This window comes from Macaca thibetana, chromosome 11 (genome assembly GCF_024542745.1).
Source record: "Macaca thibetana thibetana isolate TM-01 chromosome 11, ASM2454274v1, whole genome shotgun sequence".
NCBI lineage: Eukaryota > Metazoa > Chordata > Mammalia > Primates > Cercopithecidae > Macaca > Macaca thibetana.
Genome location: NC_065588.1, coordinates 44,997,288 through 45,016,529, shown reverse-complemented (window position 1 = coordinate 45,016,529; position 19,242 = coordinate 44,997,288). Strand labels below are relative to the sequence as shown.

At 41.1% G+C, this 19,242-nt stretch overlaps 1 protein-coding gene and 1 non-coding gene across 4 annotated transcripts in view; both read left to right on the top strand.

The window, feature by feature from the left end:
* The window catches only part of KANSL2 (KAT8 regulatory NSL complex subunit 2), a 29,328-nt gene that overhangs the window by 5,564 nt on the left and 4,522 nt on the right, over positions 1 to 19,242 (top strand). For 2 of the 3 annotated variants that reach the window (XM_050746901.1, XM_050746898.1), the window contains 4 exons: positions 4,542 to 4,709; positions 6,958 to 7,120; positions 8,443 to 8,539; positions 16,252 to 16,505. In XM_050746901.1, coding sequence (XP_050602858.1) covers positions 4,542 to 4,709; positions 6,958 to 7,120; positions 8,443 to 8,539; positions 16,252 to 16,505 — 682 coding nt within the window. Of the gene's footprint in view, positions 1 to 4,541; positions 4,710 to 6,957; positions 7,121 to 8,442; positions 8,540 to 16,251; positions 16,506 to 18,132; positions 18,231 to 19,242 lie in introns of all 3 variants that reach the window. The other variant, XM_050746900.1, reaches the window with a different exon arrangement.
* Positions 8,637 to 8,773, top strand: LOC126931899 (small nucleolar RNA SNORA2/SNORA34 family). The gene has a single exon (XR_007718007.1). It is a non-coding gene; the product is annotated as a small nucleolar RNA SNORA2/SNORA34 family (small nucleolar RNA).

Sequence of the window (19,242 nt, the reverse complement as noted above, 5' to 3'; positions counted from 1 at the left end):
GTTTTGTTAAAAGTAATCTTTAAAAGCTTGTTTATGGCCAGGCACAGTGACTTACGCATGTAATCCCGGCACTTTTTTTTTTTTTTTTTGATATAAGAGTTTCACTCTTGTCGCCCAGGCTGGAGTGCAATGGTGCGTTCTCAGCTCACTGCAACCTCTGCCTCCCGGGTTCAAATTATTTTCCTGCCTCAGCCTCCTGAGTAGCTGGGATTTCAGGTGCCTGCCACTATGCCCAGCTGATTTTTGTGTTTTTTAGTAGAGACAGGGTTTCTCCATGTTGGCAGGCTGGTCTTGAACTCCTGACCTGAGGTGATCCGCCCACTTTGGGAGGTCGAGGTGGTAGGATTGCCTGAGCCCAGGAGTTCGAGATCAGCCTCGACAACATAGGGAGACCCCGTCTCTACAAAATATTTAAAAATTAGCCATACATGGTAGTGCACGTGGTCTGTAGTCTTAGCTACTCAAGAGGCTCAGGTGGGAGGATCACTTGAGCCTGGGAGGTCGAGGCTCTGTGATCGTGCCACTGCATTCCAGCCTGGGCAGCAGAGGGAGACCCTATCTCACGCACACAGAAAAAATAAATAAAAGCTTATCTACAACATCTAATACTTAACGAAGTTTTATCCTAAAGGTAATTGTTAAGTCTTCATTTCCCTTTTTTAATAATAATTGTATCATATGACCTCTATAAACATCCAAAACTTGTTTGGCTGAAGGTTATTTCACATTATTGAATCTTCATCATTGTTTTCCAAATAAAGAAATTCGGAAAATGCCCTTTATAAGAGAGACTGTTTGGTAGAATGTAAGGTGAGACCCTGTTTTTTGAAGATGAATTTTAATAATAAAACCTTGACTTTCATTTGCACATACCAGAGCAAGGGGAATTAGTACATAATTTTAATGTCTAGCTCTGAAAGTCTGGCGCATTCATCTTTAAGTAAATGAGCCATCTGTTACATGAACCAGCAGGCATTCATTTAGTAGGTTGTTTACTGCCCCCACCAAATGATTTCTAATAGTAATGACTTCAGATTAATACATTTCAGTCGCAGGCTATTGGTTAAATTCTCTTCTGACAGGGTGCAGTGAAATTAATTTTTTAAAACAATTTTTATTTTTCTCATTTTCAGTATTCAAAAAGTGAATTTCATTTTAACAAACTCTACATTAAGTTAAGGCCTCAGTATTTTAGGTTAGAGACAGGTTAATGCAGGCATAACCCATTTTTCTGAAGATATAACTTAGTCACATTGTGAAACTGTTATGTATTTATTCTTGAGACGGATTCTTGCTCTGTTGCCAGGCTGGAGCACAGTGGCACGATCTCAGCTCACTGCAACCTCTGCCTCCTGGGTTCAAGCAATTCTTCTGCCTCAGCCTCCCTAGTAGCTGGAACTACAGGCACATGCCGCCACGCCCAGCTGATTTTTTTTTTTTTTTTTTGTATTTTAGTAGAGACGGGATTTCACCATGTTTCCCAGGCTGGTCTCAAACTCCTGAGCTCAGGCAGTATGCCCGCCTCGGTCTCCCAAAGTGCTAGAATTACAGGCTTGAGCCACCACGCCCAGCCAACCGTTATGTATTTTTAAAGCCTTTTCACATTTTCTGATAGTCTGTTAGCTTTTGTAATTTCTGTTATTTGCTGGTTTATTTTTTATTTTATTTTATTTTTAATTTTTAATGTATTATTTTTATTTATTTAATTTGTTTATTTATTTTATTTATTTAATTTTTTAATTTTGGAGACAGAGTCTTGTTCTGTCGCCCAGGCTGGAGTGCAGCGATCTTGGCTCACTGTAGTCTCCGCCTTCCAGGTTTAAGTGATTCTCATGCCTCAGCCTCCTGAGTAGCTGGGATTATAGGCGCTTGCCGCCATACCCGATTAATTTTTGTATTTTTAGTAGAGAGGGGGTTTCGCCCTCTTGGCCAGGCTGGTCTCGAACTCCTGACCTCAAGTGATCCACCCACCTTGGCCTCGTAAAGTGCTGGGATTACAGGCGTGAGCTTCCACTCCCGCCCCTTTGCTGGTTTTATTAACCATGTTTTGATTTTTCTTAATTTCTGTTCACTTTTACTTCAGAATATAGTTAAGTACCTCTTACACACAGGTAATATTGGCTCTTGTTTATATTTAGAAGAAATTTTGGCAGAAATTACTTGCTTTCAGTCCTAAGGTTAATTTTATATGTTTATTCTATGTTTTTCAGTGACTTAACAAGCTAGTTTTTAAAAATAAAGCATAGGCTGGTCACAGTGGCTCACACCTGTAATCCTAGCACTTTGGGAGGCCTTGTCAGGTGGATTGCCTGAACTCAGGAGGAGTTTGAGACCAGCCTGCGCAACATGGTGAAACCCCATCTCTACTAAAAATACAAAAAATAAAAAAATTAGCCGAGCGTGGCAGCACACGCCTGCAATCCCAACAACGAAGGCTACTTGAACGGGAGGTGGAGGTTGCTTGAGGAAGCATGAGAGACTTTTCTTAAAAAAAGCTTGAACCTGGGAGGTGGAGGTTGCAGTGAGCCAACATTGTGCCACTTCAGTGAAGCCTGGGAAACAGAGCAACTGACTCTTTGGGTGACTTAAAAAAAAAAAAAAAAAAAAAAAAATAAATAAAAGTAATAAAATATAATTTTAGACTTAAAATTAGTGTATGTGTTTTGCCTTTTCAATAAAATTTTTACTCTATGAAACTTAAGGTATGTAGCTTGTTCTTTGTATTTATGTAATGATCAGACAAGATGAATGAAACAAAATTTTTAAAATTCAAAGTTATTCTCTTATTTATTTATTTTTTGAGACATGGTCTTGCTCTGTCACCCAGGTTGGAGTGCAGTGGCGCGATTTCAGCTCACTGCAGCCTCCCACTCCCAAGCTCAAATGATCCTTTCACCTCAGCCTCCTGAGTATCTGGGATTACAGCTATACACCACGGTGCCAAGCTAACTTTTATATTTTTTGTATTGTCAGGGTTTTACCATATTACAGCCCAGGCTGGTCTTGAACCCCCAGGCTCAAGCAATCTGCCTGCCTCAGCCTCCCAAAGTGCTATGATTACAGGCGTGAGCTACCACACCTGCCCGCATCTCTTAATTTTGGTTGCATAAATCAGAGCCAGGGAACAGTGTTCCACACATTAATCACTAGCATAATTTTTAGAAGTTTTTTTTTTTTTTTTTTCCTTTTTTTGAGATGGAGTCTCACTGTCAACCAGGCTGGAATGCAGTGGCGCAATCCGAAAGTTCTTTTAGTTTATAATTGACAGCAAAGCTTAATCAAGTTGACATGGATACGTGCCAGATCTTTGGCAATTAAGGGTTAACCTAGGGTACTGAATTTTGAGAATATTGTCAAGAAAATTAGCTGAAGACAGTGTGTAGCCCATTTTGACTAGTTATTTGAGGGTCCATATGAGCTCCAATATAGGACTATATTTTTTAAAAAATCACAAGTTTTGGCCGCGCACAGTGGCTCATGCCTGTAATCCCAGCGCTTTGGAAGGCTGAGGCTGGAAGATCGATCTGAGGTCAGGAGTTAAGACCAGCCTGACCAACATGGAGAAACCCTGTCTCTACTTAAAATACAAAAATTAGCTGGGTGTGGTGGTAGGTGCCTGTAATGCCAGCTACTTGGGAGGCTGAGACAGGAGAATTGCTTGAACCTGGGAAGCGGAGATTGCAGTGAGCTAAGGTTGTTGTGCCACTGCACTGCAGCCTGGGAGACACAGCAAGACTCTGTCTCAAAAAAAAAAAATTATTTGATGTTGGTATCTTTAGTGTTTTAATTAAAATATATTGCCAGATGCAGTAGCTTATGCCTTTAATTCCAGCACTTTGTGAGGCTGAGGTGGGAGGTTCGCTTAAACCCAGGGGTTCAAGCCTGGACGACATGGTGTAATCCCATCTCTACAGAAAATACAAAAATTAGCCAAGTGGGGTGGTGCACACCTGTAATCCCAGCTACTTGGCAGGCTGACATGGGAGGATCGCTTGAGCCCAGCAAGCAGAGGTTGTAGTGAGCTGTGATCGATTGTACCACTGCACTCCATCCTGGATGACAAGAGTGAGACCCTATCTCGAAAAAAAAAAAAAAATGTGTGTGTGTGTGTATATATATATATATATGAGAATATGTATATGTGAGAGATACACGTTAATGAATTTAACACTTTAAAGCTGTCCTGACTGGTTAAGTGATTTCATATCAAAACATTAAGAATGTAGGTTAATAAAAGTTTAAAGTGTTCCACATGTTCACTTTCTTTTCAATGTAATGCAAATAGCTGGAAAAAAATAAGACATTTCTCCTTCCCCCATTTTGGGAAATCACAGATTAGTGTTCTTTCTTGGAGATTTTCTCCCTTGTTTTATTTAGGAACAACTTGAATGGTACGATGTTTTGTGAAAACATTACTATTAAGGTGATTATCTCACCACTTGTTAAATAACAAACTTAGTCTGACATCTCTACTACTCTTTTAAACTTGGGTTTTATTATTATTGTTTTCTTATGCTTTGCTGAATTCTGTTTTATTCCAGACATGCTGGTGTCTACACGGCAGAAGAAGTGGCCCTGATTATGCGTGAGAAGCTAATTCGTTTGCAGTCTTTGTATATTGATCAGTTTAAACGACTTCAGCATCTGCTCAAGGAGAAGAAGCGCCGGTACTTACATAATCGCAAAGTGGAACATGAAGCTCTAGGCAAGTTTTATGCCAGTTCCAATAAGCTGTTGTGGGTTTAACTTGTGAATTTGGTAGTACAGTCATGTGTCGCTTAATGACGGGGATACATACGTTGTTAGGCGATTTTTGTCATTCAAACTTCATAGAGTAACGCTAACATAGGTGGTATAGCCTACAATGTACCTAGGCTGCAAACCTGTACAAGCATGTTACTGTACTGAATACTGTGAGCAGTTGTAATAGTGGTATTTGTGTACCTAAACACATCTAAACATAGAAAAGGTACAGTTAAATTATGGCATAAAAGATTTTAAAAATGGGAACTTAGCATGAATGGAGCTTGTGGGACCGGAAGTTATTTTGGGCGAGTGAGTGGTGAGTCGTGAGTCAACGGGAAGGCCTAGCACATTATTATTTACTACTGTAGACGTTGTAAGTCCTGTACACTTAAGATGTACTAAATTTATAAAAAAATTTTTTTCTTCAATAATAAATTAACCTTAGCTTATTGTAACTTTTTTAGTTTATAAACTCTTTTTTTTTTTTTTTTTTTTAAATTGAGACAGATACGGAGTCTTACTCTGTTGCCCAGGCTGGAGTGCAAGTGGTATGATCTCAGCTCACTGCAACCTCTGCCTCCTAGGTTCAAGCAATTCTCCCACCTCAGCCTCCCGAGTAGCTGGGATTACAGGCACATTCCACCATGCCCGGCTAATTTTTTTATTTTTAGTAGAGATTGGGTTTTGCCATGTTGGCCAGGCTAGTCTCAGAACTCCTGACCTCAAGTGATCCGCCTACCTTGGCCTCCCAGAGTGCTAGGATTACAGGCATGAGCCACCGCGCCTGGCCTATAAGCTTTTTTTTTTTTTGGAGAGACAGAATCTTGCTGTGTCACTCAGGCTGGAGTGCAGTAGCGTGGTCCTTACTCACTGCAGCCTTCAACTCCTGGACTCAAGCTATCCTGCCTCAGCCTCCTGAGTAGCTAGGACTACAGATGCACCAGCACACTCAGCTAATTTTTAAATTTTTGTAGAGACAGGGTCTCGCTATGTTGCCCAGGTTAGTCTTGAACTCCTGGGCTCAAGTGATCTTCCTACCTCGGTTTTCCAAAGTGCTGGGATTGATTACAGGCATGAACCACTGCACCTGGCCTTTATAAACTTAAAAATTTTTTTTAGAAAAACTTCTGGACTCTGTAATAACACTTAGCTTAAAACACAAACACACTGTATAGCTGTACGAAAATATTTTTTTATATCCCTATAAGCTTTTCTAGTTTAATTAAAAAAAAAAAAACCTTTTAAACTTTTGTTAAAAACTAAGATGCAAACACGTACATTAGCCTAGGCCTACACGGGCCTAGTGTCACTGTCTTTTGCTTCCACATCTTGTCCCAGCGAAAGGTCTTCAGGGACAGTCTCATGCAGCGAGCTGTCATCTCATGATAACAGTGTCTTCTGCAATACTTTCTGAGAGACCTGCCTGAGGCTGTTTTACATTTAAATTTTTTTTAAAAAAATAAATAGAGTGGAGTACATTCTAAGGATAAATACAGTAAATACATAAACCAGTAACATAGTTGTTTATTATCAAGTATTATGTACTGTGCATAATTATATGTGCTAGATTTTTTTGTGTGTGTGTGATGTAGTCTTACTGTGTCACGGGGCTGGAGTGCAGTGGTGTGATCTCAGCTCACTGCAACCTCCACCTCCTGGGTTCAAGCAATTCTCCTACCTCAGCCTTCCGAGTAACTGGGACTACAGGCTTATGCTACCACGCCCAGCTAATTTTTGTGTTTTTAGTAGAGATGGGGTTTCACCATGTTGGCCAGGATAGTCTCAATCTCCTCATCTGGTGATCCACCTGCCTTGGGCTCCCAAAGTCCTGGGATTACAGGTGTGAGCCACCATGTCCAAACTGTGCTAGACTTTTATACAACTGGCAGTACAGTAGGTTTGGCTACCAGCATCGCCACAAATGTGTGGGTTGAACTATGATGTCACTAGGCAATAAGAATTTTTCAGTTTTGTTATAATCTTATGGGACCACTGTAGTATATATAGTCCATGATTGATTAAAAAGTGGTTTATGTAGTACATGACTATAATTAGATTTATTTCTGTCTTGGTACCTGGGGTGGGGGCTAATTTGCTTTTGAAACTGCCTATCTTATGCCCAAAGATTTTCCTGTTTACTTGTTTACTTGGAGAAGTAAATTTGATGGATTGCTTGGCAAATAACATCTTGACTCTTGTAACTCTAGGCAGTAGTCTCCTGACTGGCCCAGAGGGACTTTTGGCCAAAGAACGAGAGAACTTAAAGCGATTAAAATGTCTGCGTCGATACCGCCAGCGCTATGGAGTGGAAGCCTTACTGCATAGGCAGTTGAAGGAACGGAGAATGCTGGCCACAGATGGTGCCGCCCAACAGGTAATTTGTGTGTATACCTTTAAGGTATATATGTTCACTTTATTTATTGTTTTTATGTTTTTGAGATGGAGTCTCGCACTGTCACCTGAACTGGAGTGCAGTGGTGCAATCTCGGCTCACCGCAACCTCTACCTCCCAGTTTCAAGCGATTCTCCTGCCTCAGCCTCCCGAGCAGCTGGGATTACAGGTGCCCGCCACCACACGCCTGGCTAATTTTTTGTATTTTTAGTAGAGACAGGGTTTCACTATGTTGGCCAGGCTGGTCTCCTAATCCTTGATCTCGTGATCTACCCACCTTGGCCTCCCAAAGTGTTGGAATTGCAGACATGAGCCACTGTGCCTGGCCACGTTCGCTTTATTTACAAAGTTAGCGTAATTGTCAAAACATTATGTCCAGTTTTTTTTTTTTTTTTTTGAGACAGAGTTTCACTCTTGTTGCCCAGGCTGGAGTGCAGTGGCGAGATCTTGGCTCACCGCAGCATCCACCTCCCGGGTTCAAGTGATTCTGCTGCCTCAGCTTCCCGAGTAGCTGGGATTACAGGCAGGCGCCACCATGTCTGGCAATTTTGTATTTTTAGTAGATACGAGGTTTCTCCATGTTTGTCAGGCTGGTCTCGAATTCCCTATGTCCAGTCCTGGATCTGAAATCTGACTTTTTGCACTTGGGTTGTAGTAAAAGCACTTAGCTTGAAGTCAGGAGACATGGATTCTAGTCTGAGTCCCCACTGACCAGCTCTTTGTCTGCACAGTTAACTTTTATGGGCCTCAGTATTCTCATTTGCATATTGAGTAGTTGGGAAGAGTTTCTAAGTCCTTTGGTTCAGATATTCTTCAGTTCAGAAATAAGCACAGGTTAAGCCTAAATTGCTTAGGAATCTTGTTTTAAAAGGTGGGAAGGTAGAGTAGGAGCAATTGAATGTAGGAAGTAAGGTTAATAGGAAGAAGGGTTAAGTGATCATTCTTAAATTTGTTTTTCAAACCCTTGGTCTCCGTTTCGGTAAGAGTAATTTTATTTGTTTCATTTGTTGAGATTCCACTTAAGGCTACAATTTCAAAGAGTTCTGTTGGTAAAAGACAAAATTTATCTTAATTAGGCTGTATCACACTTTTAGAATATGGAGAGGTGTATTTGGTATTAAGGTTGACTCCTTCTTTATACACTAGGTTTTAAAGTTTTTTGTCTTTTGCATAATATTGGTAAATCTGTTTTTGTTAAATGTTGAATTTTCTAGCCTTTAGGATGCGCTTTTCTTATATAACTATTTTCATCATAGTTTTATGTTCTTTCGTGGGTGTATTTTATCTGTCTTTTTCCATTTTAGGCCCATACCACTCGTTCCAGTCAGAGGTGCTTGGCCTTTGTGGATGATGTTCGTTGTTCCAATCAGTCTCTTCCAATGACCAGACACTGCCTTACCCGTATCTTTTTACTCTGCCTGTTAAGGCTGTGATTTGCTAGTTTGAAGACTAGTGGGAATCTCTGCTACTTTGCTTAATTGAAGGATTTTGTTTTCCTTTGGCCCTGAATCAAGGCCAGCAGTTTGCTGAAGCTGTTGGTTTCAAGCAGGAGCCTAAAGAATTGTCTTTCTGTGGTCTGTTGGCCATTTCATAAGTTCGGAAATGTAATGGTCAATTCATTAGAAAGAAACATGAGTCATTTTTCATAGATGTGGGCTAATATTTATTTATAGTCTTAATACTTGGGTTCCAAAATATCTGTAAAATATTTATAATTATCTCAAGGTTTCTGATTTAACTTGCTTATTAGAATCGTAATACTGTTAAATCTAATTATAAACTTAAAAAATTTGTGTGGGTTTTCCACCCCAATTGAAAGGATGATTTTGCACTGTGAACTTCTAGTATTATCCTTTTGTGTGGTTAGGGCCCTCACTTCTATATTTTATTTTATTTTTTATTTTTTGGAGATGGAGTTTTGCTCTTGTCTCCCAGGCTGGAGTACAATGGCGTGATCTCGGCTCACTGCAACCTCCGCCTCACTGCAACTTCTGCCTCCCAAGTTCAAGTGATTCTCCTGCCTCAGTGTCCCGAGTAGCTGGGATTATAGACACGTGCCACTGCAACCAGCTCATTTTTTTTTTTTTTTTTTTTTTTTTTTTTTTTGAGACGGAGTCTCACGCTGTTGCCCAGGCTGGAGTGCAGTGGCGCGATCTCGGCTCACTGCAAGCTCCGCCTCCTGGGTTCACGCCATTCTCCTGCCTCAGCCTCCTGAGTAGCTAGGACTACAGGCGCCCGCCACCGCGCCCGGCTAATTTTTTGTATTTTTAGTAGAGACGGGGTTTCACTGTGGTCTCGATCTCCTGACCTTGTGATCCGCCCGCCTCGGCCTCCCAAAGTGCTGGGATTACAGGCTTGAGCCACCGCGCCCGGCCTGATTTTTGTATTATTAGTAGAGTTGGGGTTTCACCATGTTGGCCAGGCTGGTTTCGAACTCCTGACCTCAGTCAATCCACCAGCCTTGGCTTCCCAAAATGCTGGGATTACAGCAGTGAGCCACCGTGTCCAGCTTTTATCTTTTTATTTTTGTTTTTTTGAGACAGGATTTTGCACTCTTACCCAGATTGGAGTGCAGTGGCTCAGTCCTAGCTCACTGCAGCCTTGAACTCCTAGGTCAAGCAATTCTCTCACCTCAGCCTTCTGAATAGCTAGGACTATGTATGTGTGCCACCATGCCTGGCTAATTATTTATTTTATTTTATTATTAATTGTTTTTTTTTGAGACAGAGTCTCACTCTGTTGCCCAGGCTGTAGTGTGATCTCGGCTCGCTGCAGCCTCCGCCTCCCAGGTTCAAGCAATTCTTGTGCGTCAGCCTCCTGAGTAGCTGGGATTACAGGTGTGTGCCACCGTGCCCAGCTGATTTTTGTATTTTTAGTAGAGATGGGGTTTCACCATGTTGGCCAGGTTGATCTCAAATTCTTGACCTCAAGTGATCTGCCTTCTTTGGCCTCCCAAAGTGTTGGGATTACAGGCGTGAGCCACTGCACCTGGCCTATTTTTTAAAAAAATTTTTTGTAGAGACAATTTTATGTTGCCCAGGCTGGGCTTAAGCAATCCTCCAGTCTTGTCCTCCCCAAATGCTGGGCTTACAGGCATAAGCCACTGTTCCTGGCCTTTAGAAACTTAAAAAAAAATACCCGACTCTTTAAAAAATTAAAAAAAAAATTTTTTTTGAGACAGATTCTCAGTCTGTTTCCCTGGTTGGGGTGCAGTGGCATGATGATGGCTCACTGCCATGATCTGCTGGACTTAAGCAATCTTCCCACGAACTCATTCACCAGAGTAGCTGGGATTATGGGCATGTGCTACTATGTCCAGCTAATTTTGTTTAATTTTTGTAGAGGGGATGTGTCACTATGTTGCCCAGGTGGGTCTCGAACTTCTGAGCTCATGTGATCTTCCCGCCTCAGCCTCCCAAAGTGCTAGGATTACAGGTGTGAGCCACCATGCCCAGTCTCTTGACTCTTTTGTAATAACACTTAGTCACTGTGCCTGGCCTCTAACTTGCATACTTCAAATTAGAAGTTTGCTATTTCCAAAAATGAGATGCTTTTTTTTCTTTTTTCAATTAATTTGCCTTTGAACCATCGTAAATGTCTCTTGATTCTGTTAAAGGACTACATTTGGCATTGGGCCTTCAAACCTTTTTGAGTTGTTGATTGATTTGTGAAAATGCTTGTTATTGACATTGAGAAAAATTTCACAGTAAAAGCACTTGTTAATTAAATAGGATTGCTGGATTTCATTTGCTTGGCAAGAAATGCCAAATATTTGGAAATTAAAACTTATTTTCTTTAATAGGAAGAGGAGAAGGAGAACCTCCTCTTAGTCTTTTGACAGGAAGCTGAGTTTTTATTTTGCTTATTAAATATTTTACTAATTTATTTATTTATTTATTTATTTATTTTTTTTTTTTTTTTGAGACGGAGTCTCGCTGTGTCTCCCAGGCTGGAGTACAGTGGCCTGATCTCGGCTCACTGCAAGCTCCGCCTCCCGGGTTCACGCCATTCTCCGGCCTCAGCCTCCCAAGTAGCTGAGACTACAGGCGCCCGCCACCACGCCCGGCTAGTTTTTTGTATTTTTAGTAGAGACGGGGTTTCACCATGTTAGCCAGGATAGTCTCGATCTCCTGACCTCGTGATCCACCTGCCTCGGCCTCCCAAAGTGCTGGGATTACAGGCTTGAGCCACCGCGCCCGGCCATATTTTACTAATTTATTAATTACAACAGATGTCTGATAAGATATTATTGTTCTTAATATATAGAATGCTTGTGCAAAGTAATGAAAAACTCTAAAGATAAATACTTACATCCTGGACAACACAGTGAGACCTCATCTCTAAAGATAAAAAGGAAGAAAGAAAAATTATCTGGGCATGATGGCATGTATCTGTAGTTCTGGCTACTTGGGAGGATTTTTTGAGCCTAGGAGTTTGAAGCTGCAGTGAGTTAGGATCATGCCACTGCATTCTACCCTGGGTGACAGAGCAAGACCCTGTCTCTTAAAAAAAGAAAAAAAAGGCTGGGCGAGGTGACTCACGCCTGTAATTCCAGCACTTTGGGAGGCCGAGACGGGTGGATCACCGATGTCAGGAGTTCAAGACCAGCCTGGCCAAGATGGTGAAACCCCATCTCTACTAAAAATACAAAACAAAATTAGCCAGGCATGGTGACAGGTGCCTGTAATCCCAGCTACTTGGGAGGCTGAGGCAGAGAATTGCTTGAACCCAGGAGGCGGAGGTTGCAGTGAGTGGAGATCGCGCCACTGCACTCGTCTGGGCGACAGAGTGAGACTCTGTCTCAAAAAAAAAAAATAGGCTGGGTACAGTGGCTCACGCCTGTAATCCCAGCACTTTGGGAGGCTGAGGTGGGCAGATCATGAGGTCAGGAGGTCGAGACCATCCTGGCTAACATGGTGAAACCCCGCCTCTACGGAGAATACAAAAATTAGCCGGATGTGGTGGCGGGCGCCTGTAGTCCCAGCTACTCAGGAGGCTGAGGCAGGAGAATGACATGAACCCGGGAGGTGGAGCTTGCAGTGAGCTGAGATTTTGCGCCACTGCACTCCAGCCTGGGCGACAGAGTGAGACTGTGTTTCAAAAAAAAAATTTTGCCTAAAACATAATTGGGCAAATGCTATGGACAGATTTAAAAGAAGATAGAAAAGGCTAATAGGGCTGGGCAGAGTGGCTCTCACCTGTAATCCCAGCACTTTGGGAGGCTGAGGTGGGTGGATCACCTGAGGTCAGGGGTTTGAGACCAGCTTTGCCAATATGGTGAAACCCTGTCTCTACTAAATATACAAAAATTAGCTAGGCGTGGTGATGGGCGCCTGTAATTCCAGCTACTCGGGAGGCTGAGGCAGGGGAATCCCTTGAACCCGGGAGGCAGAAGTTGTGGTGAGCTGAGTTTGCGCCATTGCACTCCAGCCTGGGCGACAGAGCGAGACTCCGTCTCACGCAAAAAAACAAAAACAAAAACAAAAAAAAACACTAATAGTTGACAAGTGTGTATCTTCACTATAAATACAGCTGGCCTTTGAACAATTCAGAGGGTTGGGGTGCTGACCCCCTACACAGTTGAAAATTTGTGTATAATTTTTGATTCCTCCAAAATTTAACTGCTGGTAGCCTTATGGCTTACTGTTGATCAGAAGCCGTAACAACATAGCTGCCTAAGACATATTTTATATGTCTTATATATTGTATTCTTAAAATAATCTAGGAAAAAGTGTTACTAAGAAAATCATAAGGAAGAGAAAATACATTTACTGTTTATTAAATGGAAGTGGATTATCATAGAGGTCCTTATTCTTGTGGTCTTTTTGTTAAATGGAGGGGGAGGTGTTATTGTCTGTGGGATGGCAGAGGCAGAAGAAAATGCACGTGGAAGTGGACCCGTGCAATTCAAACTTGTGTTGTTCAAAGGTTAACTCTAAATAGGAAATAAAACAAGGAAAATTTAAAGTCTATAAAATTGTTATTTGTACATATATTTGTTTTAAAATTAAAAATATGCAGTTTTTCAAAAATGAGTCGGTGAATTTCAAAAGTAGGTGAGAGTATGGTGAAATGGATGGACCTTTCTAAATATTGCTAGTGGGAATATAAATTGATATAAGCTTTTTGGAAAGCAGTTTGACAATAATTCATATTTCCTCATATGAAGATTTTTACTTCTGGGAATTTATTTTAAGGAGATAATCAAATGCAGACCAATATTTTTACATGAAATATTCTTCCAACTTGAGACAGCCTTAAAATTTTTAGAGCCGGAGAATAGGGAGATAAATTATGGCACAACATAGTGTGGAATATTTTCAGGCATTAAATATATTTAACAAAATTTGTGAATGACAGCAAAATGATAGTGACATTCCAGGATATGGAATTCTGTACTGTGTCTAAATTGCATGAAACCAAATACTGGGAGGGAACAATACAGAAATGTGATGGTTTGTGCATGGTGTGGTTATGAATGCCCTTTTTTCACTGTTCTTTTATTTTTTGTTTTTTTAAAGCGAGCTTGAATTACTTTTATAAGGGAAAAAACTCAGTTTACAGATACTAAGGACTATTTTAGATATTTCTTATAATACTGTACTCAAATAGCTTATTAAAATATAAATATAAAGCAAAATTGAAAATGTATTTGAAAAGAGAAGGGAAGTATTTTCTTTTCCTTTTATGCTCTTTCCTTTCCACTCCATAGTTGCCTAAGTCACTTACCCTTCCTTAAGTCCTTATCCCAGAGAAAGATGCGACTGCCATTGGTGACCTGTTAACTCTTTACTGTGGTCTAATGGAGACAGCACTCGACTGAAAGTGAAGGACCCAGACTCTAGTTGTAGGTTAACCATTCCCTTCTTTTTACCTCTTTTGCCCCATGTGAAAGGAAAGCGGGTGGAAGATGACGGGGGGAGTCCTTTTTAAGGATATTGTGGTATTAAATACATAAGAGACTTGTGAAAGTCCTTTGAATTCAAATGAAAAAAAGTTCTTGGCTGGTCATGGTAGCTTACGCCTGTAATACTAGCACTTTGGGAGGCTGAGGCAGGCGGATCACCTGAGGTCAGGAGTTCAAGACGAGCCTGGCCAACATGGCAAAACCCTGTCTCTACTAGAAGTATAAAAATTAGCTGGGTGCCTGTAATCCCAGCTACTTGGGAGTCTGCGGCAGGAAAATCTCGAACCCAGGAGGCAGAGGTTGCAGTGAGCCAAGATCGCGCCACTGCATTCTAGCCTGGGTGACAGAGCGAGACTTCTAAAAAAAGTTTGGTTGAAATATTTAATGGTAACATTTTAAATATTAATAATTTAAATAAGAGTGGGCTTCTTAAGCACATTAGATATTGCTTAGATTTTCTTAAGCGCATAGTGCAGATCTGATGATTCCCATTAGATTCATGTGTTTATTCATTTGATCATTCAATAAATACTCGTTTGCCTTGTACTATCTTCTGTTTCTTTAGAGTAGTGGTTTTCAGCTGGGGGCCATTTTGTTTTCCAGTTGGCAATGTGTGGAGAAATTTTTGGTTGTTATAATTCAGAGATGGAGGTGCTGCTGACAGCTAGTGGTTAGAGGCCAGGAATGCTGCTATACATCCTCGTCCAACAAAGATGTACCTGGCCTACAATGTTGGTAGTGCCACAGTTGTCACACCCTGCTTGAGAGTTTAGTTATTTCCAAGTATGCATTGAAAGAAATAGCTTTATTCTTTTTTTTTTTTTTTTTTTTTTTTTTTTTTTTTTGAGACGGAGTCTCGCTCTGTCGCCCAGGCTGGAGTGCAGTGGCCGGATCTCAGCTCACTGCAAGCTCCGCCTCCCGGGTTCACGCCATTCTCCTGCCTCAGCCTCCCGAGTAGCTGGGACTACAGGCGCCCGCCACCTCGCCCGGCTAGTTTTTTGTATTTTTTAGTGGAGATGGGGTTTCACCATGTTAGCCCATGTTGGGATGGTCTCGATCTCCTGACCTCGTGATCCGCCCGTCTTGGCCTCCCAAAGTGCTGGGATTACAGGCTTGAGCCACCGCGCCCGGCCTAGAAATAGCTTTATTCAAGGAAGTTTATATGGTTTAAAAAATTACAAAGTATGTTAGATTTTTTTTTTAATTTAAAAAATTACCATGAAAGTTTTGAGTTGAAAATTATAATTCCATAATTCAGGTACTATCAGTTTATAGAAAAATTGTGTTTTCTGGTTAAAAATAAGTCAAATTTTAAAATAACATTTATTAATCTAGGAAAATAACCAGGTAGTTAAGATTTCAAGAAATGGTAGCACTTGCATAAAATGTGTTTTGTAGAGTAACTTGAATTTTATTGTATCTAATCATCTCGATTTTGATTCATTCTACAGTGCTTCTTTGCTAACTTGGAAATATAGCCCTTCTACCTTTAACAAAAGTTGTTAATAGAGTCCTTGGAGTGTTTCTGGAATACTTTTTTTTTGTTTTTTTCAATGGGCCTTCATAAGCAACATTTTCTTCTTTAGGATCATAAAAGGATTCTTCTGTACTACCACACTCCCCTAAAAAAAAAAAAAAAGCGTGAATATTTAATTTCTTGTCAGAATATGATTCCTAGTGACTTTTACTAGAGCTCTGTTTCCCCCTATTCCAGTGGTGCTTTAAATGAATTTATCATGTAATCATCTTTGGAAACAAGGTCCAAGAAATTGTTGCAAACTTTGCCAGTCTGCTAAGGGAGCAGACACATTGTATCTCCTGGAAGGGCTGTTTAGGGGCATTTTCAAGGCTATTTGCATTTGCCACTACATATTTCTTCTGAATAGGTATGTGTTCCTGGGAGTGTTACTGCTACTTACTTAAGGGAGAATGGGATTAGTGTCTAGTTTAAATGACCAGGATCCTGAAAAGGAGGTTGGGGACAAGTTTTAAATTACTGGTAGAGCTAGAATTTGATGCTAGTAAATGACATTTATTTTGAGAAGTAACTTTAAAAATTGCTAACTGCATTTGATATTCTGTATCAAATGTAATTGTAATTTATCTTGTATAGTCCAGACCTTGAGTTTTATGTGGCAGACAATGTTATTTGTATTTTATGCTTTCGATAGATTGTGTTTTATTTCCCTTGACCATTTTTCTACAGATATTTGTCAGGATACGAATCAGGTTCTCTTCAAGTGCTGCCAGGGATCTGAAGAGGTACCCTGCAACAAACCTGTTCCTGTAAGCCTCTCTGAGGATCCCTGCTGCCCACTGCATTTCCAGTTGCCTCCTCAGATGTATAAGCCCGAGCAGGTACTGTCTGTGCCAGACGATCTGGAAGCCGGCCCCATGGATCTGTACTTGAGTGCTGCTGAGCTTCAGCCCACTGAGAGTTTACCTCTGGAGTTCAGTGATGTAAGTTAGAGAAGCTCTGCTCTGGGTCAGGCCCTTGAGACAAAGCCTTATTTATTAATGGTGAGAATAGGTTAGTCTTTGTGGTTAGGAAGATCGACAAAGTGATATATATGTATGGTTGTGTTTGTATGTTAGTGTATTCATTTGGAGAAATCTACCCTACCTAATTTTTTTTCCAGACTCTTTTCCCATACCTTTTTAGGGATACAATTTACATGCTATAAATTGCACTCTTTGAAAGTGTATAATTGAGTGATTTTTAGCATATTCACAAAGTTAATGCAATTATCACCACTATCTAATTTCAGAAGGTTTTCACTGTCTCCAAAAGAAACTCAGTACCTATTATGACACTCTTCATTTTTTTCTCCCCCCAGCCCCTGGCCACCACGAATCTACTTTTTGTCTCTAAATTTGCTTATTTGGGACATTTCATATCAATGTAATAGTATATGTATCCTTTTGTGTCTGGCTTGTTTCACTTAGCATAATGTTTTCTAATGTTTTCAAGGTTTACCCATACTATGGTATGTATCAATACTTCATTCCTTTTTGTGACTGAATTAATATTCCATTGTTTGGAAATACCATCCTTTGAAAATCTATCAGTTGATGGATATATTTGTGCTGTTTCTACTTTCTGGCTGTTATGGAATATACTGTTAAGAACTTTTGAGATAGGGTTTCTGTCGGCATGAACCACCACGCCCAGCTTAGGTATCATTTTTGTAATTTTTTTTTTTTTTTTAAATTGGGGTCTTGCTCTGTTGCTCAGGCTGGAGTGCAGTGGCATGATCATGGCTCACTGCAGCCTCGAACTCCTGGGCTTAAGTGATCCTCCTGCCTCAGCCTCCCAAGTAGCTGGGACTATAGGTTTATGCCACCATGCCCAGCCAGTTTTTTATTTTTTGCATAGATGAGGTCTCCCTATGTTGCCTAGACTGGTTTTCAACTCCTGGGCTCAAGTGATCCTCTTACCTTGGCCTCCCAAAGTGCTGGGATTACAAGCGTGAATCACTGTGCCCGGCCACTATAACTTGGCTTTTTTTTTTTAAAGACTGAATCTTGTTCTGTTGTTCAAGCTGGAGTGCAGTGGTGTGATCTCAGCTCACTGCAACCTCTGCCGCCAAGATTCAAGTGATTCTTGTGCTTCACCCTCTCGAGTAGCTGGGACTATGGGTGTGTGCCAGCAGGACTTGCTAATTTTTGTATTTTTTGTAGAGACAGGGTTTCGCCATGTTGGCCAGGCTGGTCTCTTAACTCCTGGCCTCAAGTGATCCGCCCACCTTGGCCTCCCAAAGTGCTGGGATTATAGGCATGATTCACCATTCCTGGCCTATAACTGTTAATGATAACTTTGGTGATTTTACTTGTGGGAAGACCAGGCATCAGATATTAATATGAGTAAAAACACAGCTGTTCATTCTGGATATTTGCTTGCTTTCTGTGCTTTGATGCAAGGGTGGTTGGCAAGTAGTAACTTAACACCTTAATCTTACTACTTTTGAGTTCCTTCTCTCTCATTGTCTATTGGTGGTTTTGGAGATAGTAACAAAATGTGGATTCTCTTATTTTATCATTATTGATTTATGTGTTTTTTGAGATGGAATCTTGGTCTGTCGCCTAGACTGGAGTGCAGTGGCACGATCTTGGCTCACTGCAACCTTCACCTCCTGGGTTCAAGCAATTCTCCTGTTCCTGCCTCCCTAGTAGCTGGGATTACAGGTGTGTGCCACCATGTCTGCCTTATTTTTTTATTTTTCAGTAGAGATGGGATTTTGCCATGTTGGCCAGGCTGGTCTCGATCTCCTGACCTCAGGTGATCCACTCGCCTCAGCCTCCCCAAAGTGCTGGGATTACAGACATGAGACGCCGTGCCCGGCCGAAAACATGGATTCTCTTTATATCCTGATACTTCAGTTTTTAAAACACTCCTGTTTTAATAGGCATTTTTGCTGATTTTCTTATTTTAGGTTCCTTTTCCCAATTTATAATCTTATAAAAGACAACACTTTGTATATATGAGAAAAGCTTTTTCTGAAAACTTATCCATTCCATTATTATCTTGAGACTTGGATGTCTTTTGCTTCAGTATTTAAATAATTCCAAGCTAATTATTTTTTTTTTTTTTGACAGAGTCTGTCTCTGCTACCCAGGCTGGAGTGCAGTGGCGTGATCTTGGCTCACTGCAACCTCTGCCTCCTGGGTTCAAGTGATCCGGTCTAAGCCTTCCAAGTAGTTGGGATTACAGGCGCGCACCACCATGCCTGGCTAATTTTTGTATTTTTAGTAGAGACAGGGTTTTGCCATGTTGGCCAGGCTGGTCTCAAACTCCGGGCCTCAAGTGATTCTCCCACCTTGGCCTCCTAAAGTGCTAGGATTATAGGCATGAGCCACCACACCCATTCCAAGCTAATTATTTATATAAGAATTGCACGTGGGCCAGGCGTGGTGACTCACGCTTGTAATACCAGCACTTTGGGAGTCCGAGGCAGGTGGATCACCTGAGGTCAGGAGTTTGAGACTAGCCTGGCAAACATGGTGAAACTCCCTCTACAAAAAATACAAAAATTAGCTGGATGTGGTGGCACACACCTGTAATCCCAGCTACTGGGGAGGCTGAGGCAGGAGAATTGCTTGAACCCGGGAGATGGAGGTTGCAGTGAGCCAAGATCTTGCCATTGCACTCCAGCCTGGGTAACAAGAGCGAAACTCTGTCTCACCACACACATATACA